At 38.4% G+C, this 24047-nt stretch overlaps 1 protein-coding gene across 5 annotated transcripts in view; it reads right to left on the bottom strand.

Annotated features, from left to right (window-relative positions):
- Positions 1-24047, bottom strand: part of tenm1 (teneurin transmembrane protein 1) — a 213050-nt gene that overhangs the window by 137193 nt on the left and 51810 nt on the right. For all 5 annotated transcript variants that reach the window (XM_082170138.1, XM_082170137.1, XM_082170140.1 and 2 more), the window contains exon 2: positions 3570-3832. In XM_082170138.1, coding sequence (XP_082026264.1) covers positions 3570-3777 — 208 coding nt within the window. In that variant the 5' untranslated portion in view covers positions 3778-3832. The remainder of the gene's footprint in view (positions 1-3569; positions 3833-24047) is intronic.

Below are 24047 nucleotides of genomic sequence, written 5' to 3'. Positions count from 1 at the left end.
AAAAATATTGTATGTAAACGACTATTTCTGCAATACCAACTAGCAAATGTTGACTACCATTGACTGGTCTTTTTGGGAACTTTGCGTTGTGAGCAAGCATATATACTGTATATAGCAGGCTACTGTCTCTTTCTCCAATATCTTTTCATCTCATGTTGCCTCTTCTTATTTAATTAAATCTATTTTCTTATTCCAACCTCGTCTTATCCCTTCTTCTCATCTCAACTCATCTCTTGCCCTCATATCTTCTCATCTCTCCTCTTCTCTTCATTTGTTGAAGTAAAGGTGATGGGCTCTTGATGGGCTTTCCCGGAAGTGTGTAGCACTAAGTGTGTGTGTGTGTGTGTGTGTGTGTGTGTGTGTGTGTGTGTGTGTGTGTGTGTGTGTGTGTGTGTGTGTGTGTGTGTGTGTGTGTGTGCAGAAGAAGTGTGATTTTTCAGACCTGTGTGTGTGTGTGATGAGCAAGATCTTTACTCAAGTGTCCTTAAGAATCCTCCTGTCTCTGTGGCGACCCCTCTCACTGCTCTCCCTGCTCTAATCATCTCAGTACTAATTGCCCACGATGCAGTTCTCCGTCCTTCACTGAGAACATGACCCCCTGCTACTCGGCCTGACCCACACACACACACACTTGTCCACAAGCAGACATGGATGGAAAAAGCTAGGGTAAGAGGAGTGGGTGAAAGACCTCTCTTTACCTCTCTCTCTCCATTTCTCCATCTTTCTCTCTCTCTGTCTCCATTTCCATCTCTCTTTATTTGTGAAGCTGTTTCCGTGGTAACTGGAACAGAATGTTTTGTTCTGCATGTAGCATTTGAATAATTTCATAGAGGAAACAAAAAGCCTCACTGTAACCTGCTCAACCTCCAATGTATCTATCTATCTATCTATCTATCTATCTATCTATCTATCTATCTATCTATCTATCTATCTATCTGTCTGTCTGTCTGTCTGTCTGTCTGTCTATCTATCTATCTGTCTATCTATCTATCTATCTATCTATCTATCTATCTATCTATCTATCTATCTATCTATCTATCTATCTATCTATCTATCTATCTATCTATCTATCTATCTATCTATCTATCTATCTATCTATCCTGATGTTGATTCCATACAGGTGAGAAATAAAATTCAGCACTCAAGATAGATTTAAAAATGATGTTTGAAAAAGCTCAACATTCCTTGAATTACAGCTAAATGGTTGCTTGCTCTAACATTAGAGGTCTGGCCCCGACCAAGGATTTTCCTTGTCGGCCGTATAAGCCATTTAATGATTAGTAGAACGTTTTTGATATTAATTTAAATACTTAAATATATACTGGGCTAAGCGAATGGCCATGTACAGTGGCTAACATTTCAAATGATAAGATGTTTGAGAATGATAGGCAAACATTTGGATTTCCTGCCCAACATAATTACCATAAAGGCCAGCAGTGTTAATGATCTGTCCTATGGAGATTTTTCATTCTGCGACAAATACAAATTTGGTTGACCGGATTCTTCTCATCGACTAACGTTTGGTCAACTAATAGGGGAAAGCCCTAATTTGCAGCATTTCAACTTTCCACATATCCGTTGATTTTTTATTTATTTTTTAAACATGGACATGAAGCTGTGAGAAATCTTCTGTGGAAAGTTGAGTTCATAATTTGTTATGCAAAAAGAAACCCACAGAGGCCATGCGTTATTATTTTTCTGTCTTGTGTTTATTTATTTTTCGAGACAGAAAAAAAAAGTAATATGAATGCCATCTAGATAACATCATTTATTATTAATTATTAATTATATATTATTCAATCATACATATTTAATGATTTATATAGTACATATTTATGTATAAATATGTATTCATTCTTTTTTTTTTCTTTTTTTTTTATTAATGTAATTTTGATTTATAATCAAAAATAACTTGCTGTATATATACACTCTACATGTTTCTGTTCAGGTGACCAAAAGGTCCAACCAAACTAAGTTCTACTCAGCAAGAATAAAAATGAAAGGGAACATTGCCTGTGTGTGTCTTAGTTATAGGGAATCCTTTAATTAATGGAAATAGTTCACCCTTGGGACTCAGACAAGCAAAAATTAATCCATGAATGTAGAATATCAAAGACAGAAGAATAACGGGTGAAATAAATTATATTATTAAAATTATAAAAAAAAATTAATTGTATTCATTATTCAAAAGTAAAACACACATCCCATTATTATTTAATGACAATAGTGTTTGATGTTTGGTGTGTGTGTGTCTGTTGATGGCTCATTTCAATTTACAGTGAGTTTTCAAAGAATTCTGTTCCTTACTAAGGAATCATACCATATAATCACTTTCATTAACGCAACTATCATAACAACAAACAAAACAGCTTGCCTATGATCTCCTTTATAAAATGCAGCCTTTCATCCAATGTCAGATGTTTAAGATAACAGCTCCAGTGTCCCACTAAATTTAGAGGGATATTAATTATGTGTCATCATTTAAAGCTGTCTCTCTCTCTTGTGCAAACACATGCAGGCATGCACATATCCTTGTGGAAATTTCATTTGACATCCATTACTTGTTATATAAGTTGGTCATAATATATGAATGAATCTGCTGTGCATTTTAAATTAAACTATATACTGCAACAACTCTATCTCTACTAGTTTTTAAAATCAAAACAGGACATTAGTTAGTCTCTATTTTTATGTGTTATTGTCAGGAGTGCACATAACTTTTTTTGGTCTGGTTCTCAAGGGAGCACCTGGACATGCTGCTTGGTACTCACACTTTACACGGCACATTTATCCTACAAGCTATCTTATATTTTATTTTATTAACATTAATGACACAGACAACAGCAGGAATATTAGGCTGTGGTCATTTTAAGACTGAATGCACGGGCCGAATATACTGACACACATCCGGTTCCTTTCTCAACTGTTCACTTATGACATAACCGAACATAATACTTTCCAAGACGGGTATTTTGTCATCATTTTGAGTGTGTGTCCATTCAAGCGCAAGTAAATGTGAAAGATAAATCAATTCGATGTTCGATCGCTTTCTGAAACACACCTCTCTCTCTCTCTCTCTTTCTCTCTCTCTCTCTCTCTCTCTCTCTCTCACTCTCTCTCTGTGTCCGCACGCTTCGGGTACGTGAGGCTGTGCACAGATAATGCGCGAGTCCCGATTTTCGCCTCTTCTTCCACGTTTAAAATAGCTTGAATGTGTAAACTGCCAAGACAAAACATGTCCAAATGATAAACTCTATGATAAAATCTATGACGGTTAAACTTAGCAGTTAATCCGCAAATCACATGCGTGCTTAACCTGATAATAATAAGATTTGTTTCTTGAGCACTAAATAAGCATATTAAAATGATTTCTGAAGGATAACGTGACACTGGAAATTGGAGTAATAGCTGCTGAGAGTTCAGCTTTGCCATGACAGAAATAAATTAAATTTAAAAATGTTATTTAAATTTAAAAATAAATTAATTCTATTATGAATGGCACACAACCCTGATACACACACACACACACACACACACACACACACACACACACAGACAGAAAGCCTTACCATTCTGGGGATGCTCCAAGGGTTTCCTGCGGACTTTGTGGCTGTTGTAGGTGAATCTGCGGTCAGGCTCGTAATCGGGGCGGGTGTGCGCCTCTCTGTAGTGTTTGTGATGAAGGTTGGTACCATCCTCTTCATCAGATGAGCTGGAGTAACTGAGCTCCAGGCCGGGGTGGGGTCGGGCCAGAGATTGGTAAAGCTTCTCGTCCATCACTGCTCTCACAATATCACACACTCAGAAATCTCAAAAACTCACTCAAAGCACACTACACACACAAAGAAAAAAACAAAGAAGAGAACAGAGGCGATGAAACAGAAAACAAACAACAGCAGTTCAAATGTACTCTAAACTTTCATTTCACTGGTGCAATTTTTTGTAAAGCGATACATGAAACAGCTTGAGAACAAACGGCTGCTCTGTAGAAATATATTTAAAGAGGCATGAAGGACAAAACAAAACAAACACTATCCAAAACCACCCCCATGTTTTAGCCAAACATTCATCGACCACCAAGAAAAGAGAGATGGTCTCAGAGGACAAATGAAAGAGAAGAGGGAGAGATAGATGGAGGGTGAGATGAAAAGATAAAGAGATGCTTAGATAGAGGAAAAGAGAGGAGATAAAAAGGGTGAAAGACTGGGGGGGGAAAGAAACAAACTCAAAACAAGAGAGAGTTATACAACTGCCCGGTAATGAAGGCAATTAAATCATGGAATTAACGTACCTCACTATACAGCACACCAGTCAATACTTTAAAATAATTAATTAGGATAAACAATTTTTGTGTTGTAGTTAACCGAATCAATCTTACATTCTGAATTAGCTCAAATTTAGCTCCAAGTAATATTGATAATCCAATATTGTAGAGCTGTAACAAACTACTGATATTGAAAATAATAATAATGTCATTAATAATAATAATTGATAATCAATAATGAAAATAACACACTATTTAAACTGACACTATTTAACTGAAATTGTACATGTAACACAGCTAATTAATTATATGTTTTTATGAGAACAGTAACTGTAATGGGGTTCTAACATTACAATTTATAGGAAAATATGGCTGCATGATTCTGGGGAAAATTTTTTATAAATGCGATTACGATAAAAAAAAAACTCTAGGTTTGTTGTGCTTGCTCATAGGGTCCACAATTTGGACAAAAATGTTGTGATTATAAAAAAAATATATTAATACGTTTAGATGGTTGGCGCATGTTTAGTTTTTAAATGCACGTCATAAACGATACAAACTCAGAGCAGATGCAGAGATGGAGTTTGTTTCCTCAATGTCGAAGAGCGCTGCATGTTTCAGAGTGAAATGTGGATTTCAATGTTTTGGACCAGCTCTGTTCACAGTAAATGCAGCTCCAAAACATTGAAATCACTGGATCATCAGCTGCTCGCATCTGTGCCACATTTCACTCTGAAACATGCAGCGCTTAACTGTGGACAAACAGTCAGTATGTTACAGACCTCCTTTACCCTGACCCAAGAGCACAGACAACAAAATGAAAAAAAGGTGTTAAATGCGTAGTATTAAACATGTTGAAGTTAACGTTAATTTTAAACACACATCTTTCTGACTGCATCCAACACCAACTGCATTCGTAGATCTTCATGAGAAGGGATTAGTGGGAAACTAATATTGGAGTCAGACAAGATTGTGCTTGAATTGCCCTGCATACATCTTATTCATTGCTCTAGCATTCTCAATGCGAGACACAATCTCTCTCTCTCTTTCTCTCTCACTCTCCAGAGAGTGTGGCTCCCTTTCAGCTTTCACTTCCCAAATCTAAACGCTGACCATGACCTTTCCATGACCTTTGAGCCTGAAAAGAACATTCAGCGTTCAACAGAGGAGCGCGCAGGTAGGGGAGGGCAACTGAAAAACAAGATGCAGTTAGACAGGGAGAAAGAGAAAGGAGAGGCACAGCTGAAAGGAGACAGATGAAAAGGAGAGGTGGAACGGATGAACACTGGATGAAAGAGAACCGATAGACCATATGGGGTAGAAGACGAGTCAAACGAAGATGAAGACGGGGACAGGATAGGAACAGAAGCATGGCTGAAAAATGAAAGCGGGAAGGATGAGAATGGACAGATGAAGAAATGAAGAAGGATAGAAGGAGCTTGCAAAATGACCAGACAGGTTAAAGACTTTCTGGGAAGCATACAAGAGGGAGACAGACAGAGAAAGAAAGTCACTCTCATCCTGACATTGATGAAATAGAAGTTAAATATTACTATCAAATGCTCGTTAGTGTGTATACTCTGTATTGCTTTTGTAATGGGTTACTAATTGGCTGATGCGGAAATGCGCGGCATGACTAAGTGATGTGGGAGGGGTATGCGAGTTAAATCCCTGTCAGTCTCTGGCAGGCTGCCTGCTGATTGGATGTCGTGCCAGAGCGAGTGCCAATTGAAGGCGGCGGTGACTTTGTAGACTGGAGGCAGCATCTTTGCACGCAAACACAATTAATACTCTGTTAGTTAATAGTGGCTGTGGTGAAAGCTCCCTTTATCTGTCTCTCTCGCTCTGCTCTCATGAGACCGTAGCCAAGTAGCAGAGGAAGCCAATCAAACACTATTATTACCATTTTTTATCAAAACGGAACTCACTGTAACACGTAAAGTGGGTTAAAGGCCACAAAAAAAAAAATGCGTGCGGCAAATAAGAGACGTAGACACACACGCACACTTGAAGCAGACAGATGGGGAGGGTTCTTATGGGAGTGCTGAATAAGTCTTTGTAATCAGATGATTATGATGATTACAGTGTAGGAGAACAAACTGCAGAGAGGGGACACAAACATGGGCACGAACCCAGGCATGTACACACAATGGACCACTTGCACTGAGCTTCGTGACACACTTCCGTTTGGAAACAGTACGTCTCACTTATTTCCGGTTATGTTTACTTTCAATGTACTGTGGTCAATGAGTTGAACAAACGCCACCTAAAATGAGTGTCCGCAATAAGATTTAAAAATTTGCCAATTTTTACTGTGTGCAGAATTGTCCAAACTTAGCGGAACATGAAGTTTTAATCCAACCCAAGCCGATCTGAGAAAGCAGCGGGTGTTAAAAATACGCCATTATTTCACCACAGGGTGTCAGTGTTCGGCCAAACTAATGACCGCGACGCTGAAGAGTATGAGAACAGATGAATAACATCAGTACGAACCACAAACATTTATTTATTTGGATTAAATATTTTAATAATTCTGTGTCATTTTTCACTATTTACATGTTTATGCCCAAAATGCTATAATATTCAAAGTAGTTGACTGTCATTCTCCTCTGCGCTGTGTACGTTATTGATTAAATAGCCTATAGCCTATTTAACATCGTTGCAGGCACCTCAAGAGCATTCATTCATTCAACTATTTTAAAAGACTGGAATAAACACCAGCGCACACAAGCAATCCTTTTAATAGTCAATTTCATTTAAAAATGTAAACCCAACAGGTATGAAATGTCAGAAAGATTAAAAAAAAAACTGATAATGAGAAGAAAAGCATATAGGACTGCTGCAGCTTAGTGGATACATATATTTAGCCTATTTATTATTCAGAATGCACAGTTGGAAAGAAAATATTTATAGGAACATTTCAGCAGGCTCAAGATAATTAATACAGAGATCATTATTCATTGTTTTAATCAATTGGCAGCCATAAAACATAGTGATAATCTGCATTCTCATATATGTACAGTAGGTGCGCTGAACGCTCTAACTGGAAACTCCCGATTATGTACTAACTAGAACGCGGAAGTAGTGCAAGTAGTCCATTGTGTTCCTAATTGGGTTTGTGTTCAAGACTACACAGTTTATGTTTAGGGATGCTCTTCCTTTATCACTGAGCAACAGGTTAAAATTAAAGCTCTTACAGTAATAAAACCCTCCTTTGTATAAAGAACCATATTTTGATGTAAAGAGTTCTTGAGTTGGCTATATTACATAAAACATTGATGTTACATTAAAGGTGCTTCAGATCAGTGTATTAGTTCTATGTATCTTCCATTAACAGAGGGGAAAAAAGCCCTCCCCAAATCTTTGAAGATATATTCGCTAGAGATATACCAGAAGCATATCTGAGTTTTATGTCAGGAATTGGTCAACACTGTATACCAAAATAATCTCTCTCTCTTTTTCAGGTACCATCTAACCAGCATCCAAGAGGACTTTTTGTCTAATTCAAAGAATATAATTTCAAAAATAAATTATTTTACGGTTTTCACAAAAAATATTAACAGTACAACTATTTTTAACTTCAATAATAAAAAGAAATGTTTTGCAAGCACTGAATCAGAATATTAGAATGATTTCTTAATGATCATGTGACACTGAAGACTGGAATAATGGCTGCTGAAAATTCAGCTTTGCCATGGCAATATATACCATCAGGAATAGTCTGGATCATGAAAAGTGGGTGGTCCGTACCTGAATGGAACCAAACCTGGGGTGCGTTTCCTGAACAACGACGTAACTCGCTGCTTAACTACCATAGTCAAGTCAAGTCAAGTCAAGTTTATTTGTATAGCGCTTTTCACAATACAGATTGTATCAAAGCAGCTTCACAGTATTAAATTAAAATAATACAACAAAGTTTGTTTCAAGAGGAATTTATTGATTCATAAAATTTAATTAAATATCCCCAAAATATCCCCAACTGAGCAAGCCAAAGGCAACAGTGGCAAGGAACCGAAAAACTCCATCAAGTGACCTAATGGTGTCCTAAAACTCCATCAGGTGACCTAATGGAGAAAAAAAACCTTGGGAGAACCCAGGCTCAGTCGGGGGCCAGTTCTCCTCTGGCATTTATGAGCTAGAGGCCGGATTGTATGAATGCCTGGCTGAAGAGATGCGACTTTAATCTAGTTTTAAACTGGGAGAGCGAGTCTGAGCAACGAACAGTTTCAGGAAGACTATTCCAGAGTTTTGGAGCCAAATGTGAAAATGCTCTCCCTCCTTTGGTGGTTCTGGATATCCTAGGTATGACCAAAAGCCTTGAATTTAGTGATCTTAAAGAGCGCGATGGATTATAGGGTGATAGAAGATCCATTAAATAGACTGGAGCTAAGCCGTTTAGGGCTTTATAAGTCAGTAGCAATATCTTATAATTAATACGGAGCTTTATAGGTAACCAATGCAGTGATGATAAAATCGGTGTTATATGATCATATTTTCTTGATCTCGTAAGAACTCTAGCGGCGGCATTTTGGACTAACTGTAGCTTGTTTATTGAGGATGCAGGACAACCAGCTAATAAAGCATTACAGTAATCCAGTCTCGAGGTCATGAATGCATGAACTAACTTTTCTGCATCAGAAACTGATAGCATATTACGTAGCTTAGCAATGTTTCTAAGGTGGAAAAAAAAAGTCAGTTTGTTTCATAGTACGATGATAGTTTCACTATTGTATGTTTCATAGTACGATGCATCGTTGAAGAAATCAACTAGCTAGTCACGACTGTTTCCCGAAACTGTATTGTCGCAAAGTGGTCATTCAACCATTCAATTGGTTTATGACGTCTCGCACGTGGTGGAGTAATAACTTCTTTTAATGAATCTGTTTGAGATCGAATTAACTTTTTCGAATTATGTTTTGCTATAAATTACAGACATGACATCTGAGGACTATTTCAACATTTTCTCGGTTATTTTGCTTTATTTCCAGATTCAATCATAGGCTCCTTCTTACATAGTAGAGCACGTTCGCACATGCGCACTCTTCAAAAGCGGTGCTTGACAAACTAAAAGACATAAATGACATTTGTATGTATTCTAAATAAAAGACACAGGTTGTACTGAATGTCAGCTTGCTTATTTTGCTCAAGATAAGGATTTATTAAGTCCACATGTCATGCAAACTAGAAACTATGCTTCTAACCACAGTCGAGAGCTGTCGTTCCAACTACACAACTTTGCGATGCTGTTTGCGAATGTTCGTTAGAACAATGGTTTCGGGAAACACTGACTCGTTGAACTATGCTGAAAACGACGGAACTTGCGAACATAGTTGACTAACGACGCTTTTGGGAAACGCACCCCTGAATGAGAGTTTGCAGTATATAGTGGAGAACATTTCCTCTCGCACCCAGACCCACTTGGACTGTGAAGGTTAAGTCCCATTCAACTGTCAAGAGCATATTTCATACTGTAATGGGGTATATTCTAATATTCTAATGGTAACACTACAAGTTTTCCTATGGCATCAGGCTTTAGTTAGAAAATAGAAGTTTTTAGCTTGTGGTATAAATGCTTATATATTTGACACTCAGGGTGGCCAAACTAACTCAGTCTGGATTGATTTTCCTACTCCTGCTGTTGATACACAACTGCGCATCTCTGTATCACCCAGTCATTTTAGCCATATAGTCAAGATCAGTTTATGTGTTGATGTTTCGACAGCTCAATGTAGAGATGGATCAATGTATGGACAGTATTAACACTCTGTGTCACTGAACTTTCCCAAACTAAACAAAGAGAAAATCGAAGGGCTCTTAGTCAGGGATAAAGGGCGGTGAGTGAAACTGTCTACAATGCGAAAATCCTCTCTTGAATACTAAGTCTCACGTTAAAATCCTCTATGTATCGTTGTGCACGAATTTGAATTTTAAGGTCCACATCAGGCAGTCCACTTAAACTGCTTTTTATCAGCTAAGAAACATAGTCCACGAGCAGATGCTGAGAGATTGATGCATGTCTGGACTGCTGCAATGCTCTCCCTGTCTGCTCTTCCCGAGAACGCCCGGCTAGACTACAAATTAATGCTGCAGCACGAGTGCTGACAGAGAGCAGAATGAAAGCACACATTACGCATGTCTTAAAGTCCCTTCATTGGCCTCTCGTAAATTTTAGGATTGATTTCAAATTTCTGTTACCGGTGTACAGATCCCTTAATGGGTTTGCACCTAAATCCATTTCTAATAAGCTTGTGAGGATCGTTTCAAACGGGTCTCTTTGGTCTCCTAACACTGGCGTCCCAGCAGTCAGTAGTAAAACTCAATGCTCTCCAATGCCTGTTAAAAGAAATCGCACTCTTGATGAGTTAAAACAAAGCATTAATATTTTTAGCACATTTGATCACTTTTCCTTATTCATATGGCAGATTTATTTATTTGTAAACTTTATTTTATGTATTTATTACATATGGTTTAATTGCTGTGCTATTTATTTATAATTTAATGTAATATTTTCTTTGATCTATGTGCATTGACTTTTTAAACTTTATTCTTTAACTGCACTATTAGTTGCATAATTTCCTGTGTTTAATTATGCACCAGCCTTGCATTTAATCTTTCATGTTTGCCAACCGACACATTAATCTCCTTGTATTGCATAATTTGCACAAAATATGGTTTACAACTAAAGTCTGTATTAAAGGTGATAATGTAGGGTTATACACCATTCAAGTGCCATATGCATATGACACAGACACGCTAATATGAATGGTTTTAAAAAATATTTGCTTCTCAATTATTGTCAACAATAACATTAGCATGATTTGACTGCTGGGAACCGTACAATATTACAGGCAGCCTGTAGAGACATATCATATTTTCTCTCTCACACACACAAACTGTATCTACACACAGTGGATAATATTCATTCATCCATCTTCAGATTATCAGTGCAGACTTCCTGCGCTGATTCTCTCTAAAATAGTCACATACACACACACACACAGCAAGAGTTGACGTTCCCTCATCCATCTCTCTCTATTGCCAGAGTCACTTCCTGCACTGAACGATTCTCTCCCACACACACAAACACACGCAAATTCTTCTGAGGAGAATCAGATCTGCAGTAAGAGAAAGCTCTTGCCCTGAGCAACTGCACAAACGTGTCAAAGTCCTGATACTGCCTAAAATAAAAGCTGACAGCACACACACACACACACACACACAGACATAAACACAGTCCGTAAACATGAAAGTCAAGCGCAGGTCAGCTAAGAATATTTCTTGCTGGTGGCATTTCTCTGCGCTCCCAAAAAGGTAAACACACACACAAACACACACTTTCTACATAAACCTGAAGCTAGTTAGACATCTTTGGGGATCATATCTGACAAAGATCATCGCCATGGAGACCCAGGCTGGAGGAGGGGTTAAGGAAATGGATAGTATGTCTACTTACAAAACATAAATTCATATAATATTTGAATATTTATTTTATTTTATTATTATCTCTTTTTTTATTTTTTTACAAATCACTCTTCCTCTACTTATCTTCCTATTTCATTGTTCTGTGCACAGGTACATTTGAAATGTTTAAACATGATGTATAATTCATTTTGGGTATATCAAACAGGCAATCTTTGGTCTTATTAATCTATTAGCCTACTTGTACTTTTGAATGAACTGTTTGCTTGTTTATTTTCTATTGTACACACTTCTTATACGTTTATAATGGCAAATATTGTTTATTTAAATATTATTTTTCAATAAATATTATTTTATATAAATAACATGCCATATTTGGTATTGAGAAAGTGTCCATTAGTGATTGTGATTTTGGCTTCAGTGAAAGTTAGCTACATTATAAAAAATTGTATACATTGTAACAACTTACAAATGCATTGACTAGCTCTGTCATGGGAAATCCCCTTAACTGTTAAAAGGACAAAGACAAAGATATTGCTTTCCTCAGCGGACATTCAAAAAGACTGACCTGAAAAATATGAGCTAGTGGCAGGTAATGCAATCGCTTAGTCAACCTCTCTCTCTCATTATACGGTACTCTACTATCCATTATAAAATAAACTTCAATGAAACGACTCAACGTTCCTTCGTTGCTAGTTCTAAAGTGACATTTTAGAATTAGTAACAGAGGTTTGGGCTCAACTGTTAAACTGTCAACTTGAGATTTGTAGTTCCGCACAGAAGAGTATTTTTTTAAGACACTCCATTGTCGTTTCTTATTACTCACTTGTGCTGTGGAACTGTTGTATAAACGCATTTTCACACTCGTAGCTGTGCGATATGGCTCTTTATCAGCATGGCTGTGATTGTCTGTGGAATAGTATTTGTGTGCTGTCAGCAGTGTTGGGTAAGTTACTTTAAAAAAGTAATTAGTTATAGTTACTAGTTACTTCTCACAAAAAGTAACCGCGTTAGTAACTGAATTACATCATTGCAAAAGTAACTAATTACCAGGGAAAGTAACTATTGCGTTACTTTAAAAAAAAAAAGTTTAAATATAAGAAATGTCTTGGATACCCCCAATGTGAAATGTTAAATTAATGAAATGGACACTAAATATAACTATTAATGTTGCTGTGGGACAATGTGAGAGACACCTATTAACTTAAATATTAAAATATTATCATTACTATAGTGGAACAACAAAACACAATAGATGGTTTAGAACTTTTAATATTTATTGCACAGACCACAACTGGCCAACAAATAAGTCTAAAAATAAAGGATGCTTCTTAAGAAATGTAAAAAAAAAAAAAAAAAAGTAATACAAAAAATACATACACATACACTAGTGCATATAGCCCCGAATTAAAATTATAAAACTCAACTGGTAGACATACTGTATAGCCTACTTGAAGTATTTTCTTCCTCACAATAGTAGGCTAAGTTTAACAAAAAGTTATCTCCATATAATACTGAACAATGTACCAACATAAATAATAATGATAAAATATAATCTTTTGGGTGTTTATTTTTATAACCTACAGAGAACGTCATCATCAGAGGTTATTTTAGCCAAATTCTAGTCGTGTTTGGAAATACGTGTTTACAACCGGTCAAACAAAGATGTTTTCTTTGAACGTTCCAAGCGGGTTATTTTGGAGTTTGTTATATAAACTAATTAAAACATATGCTACAGAGATTATTCTAATGCTGAAATGTGTAATTTATTTATAAATAAAGTATTTATGCTGCTCAGACACATTCGGTCTCTCTCGCGCACTGTCGAGCGCTTTCTCGGACACCCTCGATCTCTCTCGTGCACTGTCGAGCGCTTTCTCGGACACTTTCTCAGACACACTCGATCTCTCTCGCGCACTGCCGAGCGCTTTCTCGGACACTTTCTCAGACACACTCAATCTCTCTCGCGCACTGCCGAGCGCTTTCTCTGACACTTTCTCTGACACTTTCTCGGACACTTTCTCGGACACACTCGATCTCTCTCGCGCACTGCCGAGCGCTTTCTCGAACACTTTCTCAGACACACTCGATCTCTCTCGCGCACTGCCGAGCGCTTTCTCGGACACTTTCTCAGACACACTCAATCTCTCTCGCGCACTGCCGAGCGCTTTCTCGGACACTTTCTCGGACACACTCGATCTCTCTCGCGCACTGCCGAGCGCTTTCTCGGACACACTCGATCTCTCTCGCGCACTGCCGAGCGCTTTCTTGGACACACTCGATCTCTCTCGCGCACTGCCGAGCTCTTTCTCGGACACTTTCTCGGACACACTCGATCTCTCTCGCGCACTGCCGAGCGCTTTCTCGGACACTTTCTCGGACACACTCGATCTCTCTCGCACACTGCCGAGCGCTTTCTCGGACACTTTCTCGGACACACTCGATCTCTCTCGCACACTGCCGAGCGCTTTCTCGGACACTTTCTCGGACACACTCAATCTCTCTCGCGCACTGCCGAGCGCTATCTCGGACACACTCGATCTCTCTCGCGCACTGCCGAGCGCTTTCTCGGACACACTCGATCTTTCTCGCGCACTGCCGAGCGCTTTCTCTGACACTTTCTCGGACACACTCGATCTCTCTCGCGCACTGTCGAGCGCTTTCTCGGACACACTCGGTCTCTCTCACGCACTGCCGAGCGCTTTCTCGGACACACTCGATCTTTCTCGCGCACTGCCGAGCGCTTTCTCTGACACTTTCTCGGACACACTCGATCTCTCTCGCGCACTGCCGAGCGCTTTCTCGGACACACTCGATCTCTCTCGCGCACTGCCGAGCGCTTTCTCGGACACTTTCTCGGACACACTCGATCTCTCTCGCGCACTGCCGAGCGCTTTCTCGGACACACTCGATCTCTCTCGCGCACTGCCGAGCGCTTTCTCGGACACACTCGACCTCTCTCTCGCACTGTCGAGCGCTTTCTCGGACACACTCGATCTCTCTCGCGCACTGCCGAGCTCTTTCTCAGACACACTCGATCTCTCTCTCGCACTGTCGAGCGCTTTCTCGGACACACTCGGTCTCTCGCGCGCACTGTCGAGCACGCTCGCGGCGTTAGCCTCGCTTTTGTCCAGTCTCATAAACACACACACCAGAGAAAAAACTTTGCAGCTCATGTGGCTGAGAGAGAGCCTACTCGGATGAAAACCGCTTCAGAGAGCTTATAGTAATGCCACATTTTTATTGACAGTAACACCGTTGTAACGGTGGAAACAGTAATTAGTTTGATTACTCGTTACTGAAAAAAATAACGCCGTTAGTAACGCCGTTTATTTATAACGCTTATATTTCCATCACTGGCTGTCAGACACAACTCTCTGGACGCGCGCTTCGAATGTGTGTGCACACAAATCTTCTCACACAGCGTACGAGTACTGAATTGAGTTCTCTTTCACGTGTTCTTGTGCTTGAATGTTTAAATTGGCAAGGCTTAAAAACATGTGGTATAGGATGTGCAAAGGATAAACTTTCATGACAATGCAGCTCTGGCCTGATCGAAACAGTGACAGTTTGTTAACTCTTTGCCATCGCGCAGTCCTATAGCTTGTTCATAAGGTATTGAATAGTTTGGAGAAATGTGATAAGATTTTATTTCCTGGCTTTTTTCATGATAACAGAGGTCTAGGGGCTATGTAACTACCATATAAGTTTCAAAACAGTCAATCCATAGACAAATGCACACAGCCTGCATAAAGTAGCTGTGCCTTTTCACGAGCCGTAAAAATGTGACGTCAGAACTACTCAGTCACCACCCCGAGCACTGCCCACCGTCCCTCCCTCCTTTTGCCCAACCCCAGACAACATCGCATCCATGCCGTTGCTGATCAACAACAACACTGACAATTGTCGAGAAAATGCTGTTCAGTCGATGGATGTCAGGAAACTACATCATTGCACAGGCTTCCGAACAACATTAATATAAGAGACCAGTGGCTAATGTTTATTTATTCGGAAATACCACAGCAATTTAGTTTGACCTAAACCATCTGTTCTGCACATTTCACAAGTGACTGCTTCGTCAATCACACACAGTTCAATGCCGGTTTTATTCTGAGTATAAGGCCAGATAACATTTCCCTCACCAATGTCCATCTTTCCAGGTGTTTTATTTACCTTACTTGTGAGCATCACCAAGCCACAGCAAGCTACAGCATACATGACCCTAGTTACCTTTGGTTGACCTAGCCGTGCGTCACTCAGAAAAGAACTGGCCAATCAGAAGAGAGGCTCATGAATATTATTTAGACAGGCCAAAATCGACCTGTTCTTAGCAAAGCTCCTGAGAAAGGAGCTGTAAAAATATATTGAGATGGTTTTTGGTACTTATACGGCAAATATATATTCTTAAGGACATCAAAACCTAAAATAAAACTCCAGAAAGGTGTACAATATGGGACCTTTAATTTAGGCTTCCCTAAAATATTTAATATGTTGTCAGAAGCCTTTTGTTGTCTGCTGTCAAAAGATGAGCTTAACCAACTCTACTCACATGACCTGGGTATGTATACCGATTCCGAACAACACAGAAGGAAGTGGGGTGGGGCTACTCTCAGATGGCCTACCCACAGACCATACCACTGACCATCTGATGCACATTCACTGTAAAATCTAATTAGTTAGACTTACTTTTAAAAAAATGTTGCAAACCGATTGCCTAAAAAAATAAGTAAAGTGAAATAGGAATAGTATGTTGTGCTAACAAATGTTTAGTTAGTATAGATACACTTACACAAGAGTTCTAGCAACTAAAAAAGAAATGAAAGCTTTAGCGTAAGTTCTGCCGGGAAGACTCAATTGTTACGTCACTTATTACCTTCTCATCTATCCAATCGTGTTCTAATACTTGTAGTATTAAAAGATCGGTACTTACACGTCTGAGTTCGCAAATGCTGTAACAGTAACAGTAACAGCTGTCAAGAGTCTGGAGAGGGTGTGCGAAAACACACATGCTGGATGCGTTCTTCCTTTAAATTAATACTTTCATTCAGCAAAGATGCATTAAACTTATCAAAAGTGATAGCAAAGACATTTATAATGTTACAAATTATATCTATTTAGTAAGTAGATGCTGTGATTTTGAACTTTCTACACATCAAAGAATCCTGAAAACAATTTACTGTATTTCTGTTTTCACCTAAATATTAAGCAGCATAACAGCTTTCAACATTGATAACTGTGAGTTCACATCGCGGCCGGAAAGAGTGTGAAAATTCGCCATAGCTGCCCTGCCAACAGCGCTGTAGAAAGATTCGTGGACACTCTGACACTATGACGTAGATCGAATGCTTGGTCTTTTTTAAAACTTTATTTAAAGGGGCCGCAAAGCAAACAAGCATGTTGATCGGTATTTGTGCAGACTGAAATCTTTTAAACGTGAAAGTATCGATGGAAAGAACTTAACAAATATAGTTACGTTTACTAACGAAATAAACCAAATAAAAGCCATTTGGCTTTTGTGTTCATGGTTAAGTGCAAGTCTAATTTCAACATGCAGTTTATAGGAGACGTTTACTAGCCTTGGTCTTTAATTAACATTAATTTGTGTAAAAAATATTTTTAACTGTATGAATTAGGAGAGGGTGAATGAGTATGTATCGTGTTTTATGGTCTTATGTTGTACTCTTCAGCAAATGAAAATGTGCTCACGAATACCAGGACAGAAGGGCCGAGGTGAAATCAAACGATTCTAATGTCAATGAAGACACCCTGGGCCCTCTCTTACACCCGGCGCAATGCAGTGCCAAGCGCAACGCAAGTGTTTTTTGCTAGTTTCAGTCCGACGCAGTTATCATTTTCACGTCCTGCGCCGCGTTGTTTAAATAGCAAATGCATTTGCGCCCATTTGTGTTCGAAAACGAGGTGTGTTCAGGCGCATTGTTGGCGCGTTGCTATTTTGAGGCAACAGAAATAGACTGCGCCATTGACTTTACACCAGGTTTCAGTTGGTCAATGGCGCAGTCTATTTCTGACCGGAGCTCGCCACACGCAATATTTTTCCCGTCGTTAAACTAGCAAAAGTGGATTCGGACACGCCCTAAGTGAACTTGCGCCGTGCGCTTTAGACCATGCGCTTAGATCGCTAAAATAGGGCCCCCTGTATTCATATGTTTACATTCATCACTTACCCATCTCTCTCTCTCTATTTCTCTCTCTCTCTCTCTTTCTCTCTCTCTCTCTAATGGTATTCTATACTCTTGTGTATCTAAATGCTTTTTGTCACCTCACCACCCCATCTCTCTCGATCCTGTTAAAGTATCTGGGTGTGCTCATTCTGGAGGGCTTTTCTGAAGTGTTTCTAATTCTGGCCAGCGACTCAAGTGAAAACACTCCGTCTCACACACACACACACACACACACACACACACACACACACACACACACACACACTGCAGTGGCTCACAGCCCCATTTAGCTGATGTGCGTGTGTGTGAGTGAGTGATATGAGAGCTAAAAGCTTGTCCTTCAAAAACTGTCAGCTCTGCTCAAGCTCAAAACAAATGTTTCTTTTTATTGTGTGTGTGTGTGTGTGTCTGTGTGTGTGTGTGTGTGTGTGTGTGTGTGTGTGTGTGTGTGTGTGTGTGTGTGTGTGTGTGTGTGTGTGTGTGTGTGTGTGTGTGTGTGTGTGTGTGTGTGTGTGTGTGTGTGAGAGAAAGAGTGAGAGTTTATCATACAGTTTATCAAAACAGATTTCATTAATCCTATTTATACACAATAAAATGTTATTGCAACATGGTTATTTGGGCTAAAAACTACTCCAGTGTTCAAATGACATTACGCCAATGTTCAATAAAGCCTGAACTAAAATAAAGTGATATCTAGTGGAGAGTGAGCTGAACCCATATGGAGTGTGTAGGTGTTTGAGTTTGCTGAGCATGAGGGTTAATCACTAACGTAGGGAGAGAAGGAGAGTGTGAGGCAGAGAGAGAGGGGGACAGAAGGCAGTGAGACAAATACAAAGAAAAGGTCCCTCCACAGTGAGTGATGCTCCTAACCGATATTATGAATTATGAATCCCATAACCTGATAAAAGCATCAAGTGAAAGCATACACATAGACACCACATAATGAGAGATGGAAGAGGAGAGTTAAAACATAAGTGTATGAAGACAATACAGATTGTTTTGATATTTCAATCACAAAAGTTCAGTTTCACACAGTCCTTGGAACAACGTTCCCTCAAATATTTTTTTCTTACAGCCTATTGGACAGTCACATAGACTAGGGGTATAATGGAGCGCAGTTGATCCGTCATCCATACGGACCTCATTGAGTGAAAATGTATCATTTGCACGTGATTTTAATTTACACACTTTAAATTACGATTTTAAACCATTCCAGCGCAAGAAGAGGCGAAAGATAACTCGATCATGCACTGTTATCTGAGCGTACAGCCGCACACACCCGAAGCACACACACACAGAGGCGCATTTCAGATACACAGAATTGATTCCTCTTTCGCGTTTCCTTGCGCTTGAAAGGACACATACACAAAATTATGTAAAAAAAAAAACATATTCGGTTATGTCTTAAGCAGGGCTGCCAACTCTCACGCATTGAGCGTGAGACTCACGCAATTGACACTTTTCACACGCTCTCACGCCACACATCCATTTTCTCACGCACAGAAAAATTGCGGAGCAAAGAGGTACTTTTAATATTAAACTAATTATCAGCTCTTAGATTCCGTCAATTTTATTACGAAATTCAGACAAAAATACGTTTGCCGCTTGTAAATGTGACGTGACAGATCGCTGAGCGCCTCAGTTCAAGTGCAGGTGAACCGATCATCTGTTACTTTTTTATTTAAAGATGCAGTACAACTTACCGAAAGTATACATAATATCGACCAATTCGTGTTTTTCAACCACGGAAAGAGGTCAATATATAACAGCAGGAGAACAATTATGTCACATTACGTTACATTTACCTCAGGAAAGCCATTTAATGACCATAGCATGTTAATTGAATAGAAAAAAATAGCTAGAGAGGAGATTTTGCTGAGCACTATATTACATATTTATTATATTGAATCAAAATCGGAATCAAATAACAAGAATGGAATTTAAATCTTGAAATTTTTGTCAAGCAATAATAAAAACTGTATCCTACCAGTCATTGTACAATGTAAACATTGTAACATGTTGTCACTAAACTTCATAAAATTCTATTTAGTTACCAAATGTTTTGACAATCACAATTAGACTTATTGTGATGCAATATTTGTTTTTATATCCCCCCCCCCCCAACAAAAATCTCACTCCAAGCTAAACTCAAAAGTTGGCAGCTCTGCTTAAGTGACGTAAAACAGTTGAGAAATAAATCAGATGTGTATCATTATATTGCATCCGTTCATGAGTAGGGTTGGGTATCGAGAGCCGATTCCATTTTAGAACTGGTAACAAATTTCCAAAAACCGGGGATTCGATAAGACGCACGCATTTCGATTCCGCTTATCGATTCCTGACTTTCTCAGTCATTCTCGCGCGGTGCCAGGACCAGGCTCCCACAGGGATAGGATTTCATTACGCATGTTCTGTACGTCACATTCACCATGACTGATCGCAGCAAGCGTTCAAAAGTTTGGTTATGTTTTTCAAAAAACGACGATAATATAGAAAAATACAACACATGCAACAAGGAAATTTAATGCAAGTGAGGAAGCACATTAAATATGATGAAGCATTAATTTAAAGGATGCACCGTGTTTGATTCGATGGAGTCTCCCAGCCGCAACAACACACCAGATAAAGCTAAAAGTAGCAACAGCAGCATCTCTCACTCGGGTACAAAACATACAGATGAGCCAACATTCGACTCCAATTTAGACCTGCATAATTCAGGATAAACTGATAATCTATTTGGTTTAAAATCATTTTTGTTTTGTTTGAAATGGAGATCACGATTACATACATCAAACTACAACAGAATAACATGTTCCAGTCTATTACATTTTTTATTTTTTTTAAATTAATTCAGTGTATCATTAATAAATACCTGTTTAATTAATGGATGATTCACTGTTTTTGAATAAATCTCTCGAATCTTCTTGAATGAATTGGCTAATTCAATTTTTAACAAAATTTAACAGTCGATTGTTGCCACCTACTGGAGTAATCAACACAATCTTTATTTGAAGAGACTCCTTTCACTTTAGCCATGAGGGGGAAGATGAGCAAAGTAAAACTGGATGAATGCTACAGGGCGGTGACAAGATTTGTGGTGAAAGTTGGCAGTTTATTGGTTATAGCTAAAAAGTGGCAAGAAATAGTTATTCTTCAAGTATTTGCCCTTTTTTTTCTGAATCGGAAACAAGAATCGATAAGAACCGGATTCGATAAGGAGAATCGGAACCGGAATCGATAAAATTGAAACGATACCCAACCCTATTCATGACGTCTTAAAGTGACAGGAGCCCATAAATATAACACTATAGTGTTTTTACATTTAATTATTAATTTTTTTTTACCTGAATACTACTGCTAGACCTTACTTTATTTGTAACTTACATTGTATTTATCTATTTGCAATTTGTGTATTTGTTCTTATTTTATTACTGACTGTTCATTTGTCTTTATTAATAATGTTTAATTATTAAAAGCTAGATTTTTGCTGTGGTATCGAAGTACTTAAAGTGGGCTTTAAGGAATGAAAAGCAAAGTTACATTAACACTCCACACACACTTTTTTTTTTGCTGATCCAAAAAATTATCCGATCCATGACTCAAAAAATATAATATGATCCGAAACGTGAGGTTATTGTTGTTATAGACCAAGACCAACATCTTTGTATATGTACACATTTACATACATTTTAATTATACAATTTAAAAAATATATATAATAATAATAATAAATTAATGAATTATAATTATATAATATCTCTATTAACACACACATACACTTCACATACACATATAAACATACACATCTGTTTATTTGGCTACTGTTATCTAACACACATTTGCACGCATACACACACACAAAGACACACTCATGTATACCCCCCCCCCCCCCCCCCCTCTCCTACAGGATTAATCCTGTAAACAAAGAATTTAGCATTCATCACCAGCCAAATTTCCATGATCAGAACTAGGCCAACACATGATATGTGTGTGTGCTTTGCAGCCTATACTATATGCTGGCATCATTATTTTTGAATTTGAATAAATAATGAGGGGGGAACACATTTTATACTGCGAGTGCGTGCGCTTGTTTTAGCAGCAGGGGAGAGCACAGAAAGAGAAAAAATATGTCTGAAAGTTATGTAAATTTTTATGCGTGTATGTTTGGAGGGCAGCCTTCAATGATGTTGTACAATCTCTTTCATTTCTGGTCAGCTCCATTTGTGTCACATTCCCCTTCAATCACCGGACGTCAGTCTCTGATCATTCGGATGGCAGTCACGCCGACTCACACATGAAAGGGATGTAATGTGTGTCATGCACACACACACACACACACACACACACACACACACACACACACACACACACACACATATAGAGTCCCCTGATGAGCAACAGACAAATAGGATTTTTTGCTTCCAATTGTGAAATTGCTGACAAGGTAAAAACGTAGGAGTCTATGCTCAAACACACACACACACACCCACACACACAAATACAGTGCTTGGTTTAGGCATAAATATAAAGGCAACATCTAAAGAATGCAAATTTGTTAGGGCTAACAAAATAAAGCCACGGAGAGAGATGAAGTGACAGAGAGAGTGTGTGTTGATGTGTGTGAGTCATTCACACTGGAGACAGTCGCACACTTTTTGATCACTAAGAGACTTAATTAGACTCTATTCTTGCTGTCTGTCTCTCTGTGGGCTGAACGTAACACTTCACTGCTGATAAGGAGCATGAAGAGAAAATCATTCTCTTCCCCATCTCGTTTTTTCTTTCTCTTCCTCAGTGGGAATGAACTAAGAGAGTTTGCAGGTGTCGTTACTAATGACATAAATACGTAAACCTTTGCAATAATAAAAAGGCAATTTCCTTCATTGGTCCGCTGATAATGTTCGAGAGTAAATAAGCGCAAAAACATACAAATCTCATTTCCACCAGAGAAATAATAGCATTGCTTGTGCCAATTTGATACCATGCAGTATGCAAATAGCTATCGCAACCCAGATCTAGAATTATTGGAGCACTCCAGACTAATGAAACAATGCTTTTTTCCACCCATGTTTGCATGGGAGCGGCCTTATATTTAAAAGGCATGTGGGGACGCACACCTGCGGTCAGAGAATGCTGGGAGGAAACTCTCCTGCTCCCTGGGGCTGACTTTTGCACATTATTATTAGATGTCGCTGGGGTGTGATCTCTATCTTTACACTCTCATCCAGCAGGTGTGTATGTCAACAGAGTGATTTAGTAGACAACACGGCTTACTGGAAACAGAACAGTCACAGAAATCCCACAAAATGACATGATATTATACTAAACACAATAAAAATCAATTAAACAAACTAACTAGAATTATACACGACTCAATAAAAATGTCATACTCTACTAGAAGCCTGAGTATAAAGGTGTTCATAATGCCTCATAATGTCGTCTAACAAATAATTGTAATACATCATCATACTCGCCTATATTCATGGTTAAACTTTGAAAAGGTATAAAGCACATGATAGCATTATATAACAAATGAAACTGGGAGTTGATCCTGTGTTTTTCTGCACTATGCTATTTAAAAAGCATTAAAATGTAGGCTATTTATAGTAGTTACAGTTATTAATGATAAAATAAAACTGAAGATGGTGAATCCAAGTTGGATGCTTTATATTTAGAGCTGGGCAATAAGTTAATATTTTATATTAAAAATTTTGACAAAATGTAAATAAGTTATATAATATATAAATTTAGTTCATTGTTACTTGTTACTTGTTAATTGCACCATTGACTTTCATAGTATTTTTCTTTCCTACTATGGAAGTCAGAGTCAAGGGTGAGTAAATGATAACAGAATTTTCAAGTGTGTAAAATGCCACACGGACATCAGACGCAGATTCATTCATACAGAGAGCTCAAAATCACTTTCATTTTTATAACAGATGTTTAAATCAAAGATATTAATCAAATATATCCATCCTGATGCTCTTACACTCATTAACATCGAGAACTGGATGTGAAACAAAAACACTGACGTTGCCTTTAGGAATTTAAATGGTCATTAAATAAGAAGCACATTAATCATTGTATGTATGATGCTGGTGTCACAACTGGGTTGTATAAATCACAGGAAGATAAGGTTTAGGGTCAAAAGGCTTTACAATTCCACACAGAAGGTAATCCAA

Source organism: Leuciscus leuciscus (assembly GCF_965113295.1).
Source record: "Leuciscus leuciscus genome assembly, chromosome: 5".
Lineage (NCBI taxonomy): Eukaryota > Metazoa > Chordata > Actinopteri > Cypriniformes > Leuciscidae > Leuciscus > Leuciscus leuciscus.
Note: the sequence above shows the minus strand (reverse complement) of the source record. Positions and strands in the feature narration are given on the sequence as shown.